This window comes from Phaseolus vulgaris, chromosome 3, assembly GCF_051622355.1.
Source record: "Phaseolus vulgaris cultivar YP4 chromosome 3, ASM5162235v1, whole genome shotgun sequence".
NCBI lineage: Eukaryota > Viridiplantae > Streptophyta > Magnoliopsida > Fabales > Fabaceae > Phaseolus > Phaseolus vulgaris.
Genome location: NC_143500.1, coordinates 12,233,655 through 12,237,356, shown reverse-complemented (window position 1 = coordinate 12,237,356; position 3,702 = coordinate 12,233,655). Strand labels below are relative to the sequence as shown.

At 36.4% G+C, this 3,702-nt stretch overlaps 1 protein-coding gene across 2 annotated transcripts; it reads right to left on the bottom strand.

Moving 5' to 3' along the window:
* Nucleotides 1-330: 330 nt before the first annotated feature.
* On the bottom strand, nucleotides 331-3,489 carry LOC137806599 (homeobox-leucine zipper protein ATHB-13). 2 transcript variants are annotated; one of them, XM_090300354.1, is made up of 3 exons: nucleotides 2,078-3,489; nucleotides 1,605-1,981; nucleotides 331-891 (listed from the first exon to the last, which is right to left on the bottom strand). In XM_090300354.1, exons 1-3 carry the CDS (start codon nucleotides 2,187-2,189, stop codon nucleotides 829-831), a joined length of 552 nt encoding a protein of 183 aa, XP_090156480.1. In that variant the 5' UTR covers nucleotides 2,190-3,489; the 3' UTR covers nucleotides 331-828. The 2 variants fall into 2 exon arrangements, with proteins under 2 accessions (XP_090156480.1, XP_068462904.1); XM_068606803.1 differs by having other exon boundaries at nucleotides 331-860.
* Nucleotides 3,490-3,702: the final 213 nt, after the last annotated feature.

Below are 3,702 nucleotides of genomic sequence, written 5' to 3'. Positions count from 1 at the left end.
CGTAGTACATGCAAAAAAAAAATTCTTTAGCAGTACAAAGGTTTGATTCAAAAGCAAGCAAAAGCTAATTGGATTAAAAAAATGGAGAAAATGTGAAGAGAATCTCCCTTTAGTGGCCCCTCTGCAATTGCCTGCAATCAGACACCAACTAGCACGGTCTCGCAGATAATTGGAAATTTTTTTCAAGACCCATTACTCAAAAGTTTGAAGAAAACTAGTCATTTTAATTAACTGAAAAAGAAAAGGTGACTAACTCTTTATTCTTTTATATAAAACTTTCAAGCCCCACCAGAAATATTCTTCTCGATATATCCTATTTTATACATCAAGTTTTTACCAAAACATGGGTTTTAATTTAATAACTCATTAAGTATGGCAATCAATTGACACAGACAGACACCCTCGAGATGATTTCATTTTCATCCGGAAAAGGGAAAACTACATTGCAATCTGAAAACTCTCTCTCTCTCTCTCTTTCTCTCTCACTTTCTCACTCTCTCTTTGCTGCTTGATCAATTGAAATGCTGCTGCTCCAACCAAGGCCAAAGGCCAGATTGATCATCAATGCCACAAAACATGTTGCTTAAGCTCTCTTCTTTGACCATATGATCAATCTTTTGGCACTGAAGGTCTGGCCTTGAAGCGGTTTGGAAAAGCTGAGCCACTCCTGTTGGTCTAGTAGAAGATGGAAAGAGGTTTCTGCTGTTCTGCTGAGTGGATAGAGGACTGTCAATAGCTGGGGTTCTTGAGATATCCAACTTGATTTCTGAGCTGTTCTCACTTCTATTGCTGCTGGAGCCCTCAGTTTCTTTATTTAGGTTGATGGATTCAGTGGGTTCTCTGCTTTTCAGTGCCAATATCTGCGGCAGTGAGTGGCAGCAGTGAAATTAGCTAATCCAAAAATGCACAAATGTTAACATGCAGGAAAGGTTCAAGTATCAAACGTGTAATCAGCCTAAAACAAAGGTGTCAATGTCAAAAGGAGCCAAATGATTGTTTATTTCCAAACCAAGGAAACTATGCGTTGCATGACAAACATGTAATTGAGTGGAATCTGGTCTTTATGAAGTTACTGTGGATGATTGGAAAAAGCATCTTTGCAGAAAGCTATCATAAAAAGGTTCTGAAAGCCACGATATATAATTTTTGAAAAAGAAAAAGATCATGATTACCTAGCTTTATTGTGAAAAATCAAAACAATCAGACATAGCAGAAACTTGAACATCCCTCCACTTCTTCTTCAATTTAGGATTAATTTGAATCATTTTCTCAGCAACCACATAGCAGAAAGAAACAAAAATGAACTATAAAGAAGTAAAATACATCGATCCTTTCCTATAAGTTAAAAGTTAATTTATGCACCTCAACAGCAGAAAAGTTAACTAAAATAGCTTCTAAAAAAAGTTTAATTTATTTTATCTTCTTAAATAATCTTATGATCTTTGCATGTAAGTATTTGTGAAGAAAATCATCTGAATTGGGCCTTAGATTTTAAGAAAAAATTGATCTTTTCTAAGTTTTCTTATAACATAACTAGAAGCTTAAAGAAATATTGTACTGCAAATATAACAAAAGCTTATAGAAGTTGTAAGAAAATTTCAAACCTCAGTCTGCAGTTTTTGGTTCTGAGCTTGAAGTGCATCATTATCTGCCTTGATAGCTTCATACTGTCTTTTGAGAAGATCATAGTCCTTCTCCAACTGCTTGGTTTTCCACCTAGCCCTCCTGTTCTGGAACCATATAGCAATCTGTCTAGGCTGCAAGCCAAGAGCCCTGGCCAGCTGCATTTTCCTCTCAGGTTCAAGCTTGTTTCCCAACTCAAAGCTTTTCTCAAGTGTCTTCACTTGTTCCATATTAAGCCTCCTTTTCTTCTCTCCTGCCTGCGATCCGTCATCAGACAAATCCTCCTCAGCATTAGCTTCTTCTCCAAGTTCAATCCCTGAAAATGACATAGATCTCTTGCCTAGAAAGGATACTCCTCCTGCATCAACATTTGAAACATGATATTAATCCCATAACACATTATTGCACTGCCAGGTACGTGTTTAGTGAGTGAGTTTATGTCTAAAGTGAGTACCATGGTACTCTTGAGGTGCACATGAAGTTATAATTGAGTTGAGTGAAGGTGGAGGTTGATGGTCATCTTGGTGAGGTGTTTGTAGCATGAAATTTGCTGGGAAGAAAGCCATATCATTGCTAGTCTATGCCTGCCACTGATCTTCAATAGCTGAATATTCTGATCACCATGTGAGATGGGAAGAGGAGATTTCTGATGCTCAAAGGATAAACTGTGTTGTTGTAAAACGACAAATAAAGAATATGGTCTAATATAGAACACCTTGTGCTAAATTGAATAGGATGGCATATCAGTTTCTACGGAGAGAACTATTGTTCTCTTATGTGAATATTTGGAAAGGTTGGACCAAGTTGTTGTGGAAGCAACAATAACCAAGACTAAGGTCTAATGCTCCTCATCTTCCGCTAAATTGAAGAAGATGGACAAATTGCTTTGAAGGGTATATATATATACCTTATCAGTTTAAGGGGGAGGAGATCTTGTTTTCTTATTTGATAAATTCTAAAGGAAAAGGAAAAGGAAGTTGGGAGGAAAAGGTGAGAGAAGAAAGGAGAGGAAGAAAGAAGAGAGGGACAGGGTGTGAGATGTTTGAATCTATAGTTCTATGCACCATCTTCAATATATATCACTGGATTCTTTATTTTACTTATTGTATTTAAGTTGCTTGACTTAAAATAAAAATAAAAAGTTCAATTGGTTTTATTTTTCATGTACTACATGAAAGGGAAAAATAATCTTATATCTATATTAGATGTAAAAATGACGTTTAGCGATTGGAAAAAGAATAAAAAGAAGAAGCATTATTTTTGGAAAGGAAAAAAAAAACCTAACTTCTCTGCGTCAACCTGTCTAATATTCCATTGGAGTGTGTGCTTGTTAAGATGATTGCTTGCAATTATTTTCCTAATGATAAATTAGCTTCTCACTTAGGAGACAGGCAGTTGGGTTTTTCTTTACAAAGAAAGGTTGTCTTTAAATATACTTATAGGAATTGGAATAGTAGCCTGCTAGAGGCTATATCTCCATGATTCTTTTGTTGAAGCAAGGAAATGAAGATTCACATATTATATGCTTCTTTAACTTGAGGTGGGTGAATTTAGAGCTTAAAAAAACAAATTCCCCTAATGATTTTGTATCAGTAAAACCATCAGAAAAAGAAGAAGAATAAGTTTTTTTAGTATATTTTGGTTTGAATTGAATCTAAAAGAATGGAAAGTGTATATTTGATGGAGGTGAGGGAAGAGATGAGAAGAGAAGAGAAGAGAAAGAGAGAGAAGTGAGAGGAATCTAGGGGATGGGTCCAATGAAGAGGGGCAGGGTTTGCCACCTAACCCACCAACAGGTATCATGCATTAGGAAGAAGGTCTTTCGCATCAACCATTATCCCATATTGCATCAGTTTAGCCCAGCCCCTATCTGATGATGCCTTTGTGTGTATACCTATGTGATGAGGCTTCAAAAGCTAAGCCTGTTACCTTCTTCTTCTTCTTATTATGACCCCACATAGCTGCTCTTTTTTGTCCTTTTCCCTACCATATATATCTCCATCTACTTCCCACATTGCCACTGCCTCCTCTCTCTCTATACTTCTCCCAACATGCCCCCAAATATATATAAATTACATC

What these genes read in the sequence shown, in the direction of transcription:
- LOC137806599 (XM_068606803.1), bottom strand. Translation starts at nt 2,189, where the DNA reads ATGGCTTTCTTCCCAGCAAATTTCATGCTACAAACACCTCACCAAGAT. An exon ending in TGCACCTCAAGAGTACCATG is followed by an intron (nt 1,982 to 2,077) that starts GTACTCACTTTA and finishes ATGTTGATGCAG; the next exon opens with GAGGAGTATCCTTTCTAGGC. An exon ending in ACCAAAAACTGCAGACTGAG is followed by an intron (nt 861 to 1,604) that starts GTTTGAAATTTT and finishes TCACTGCCGCAG; the next exon opens with ATATTGGCACTGAAAAGCAG.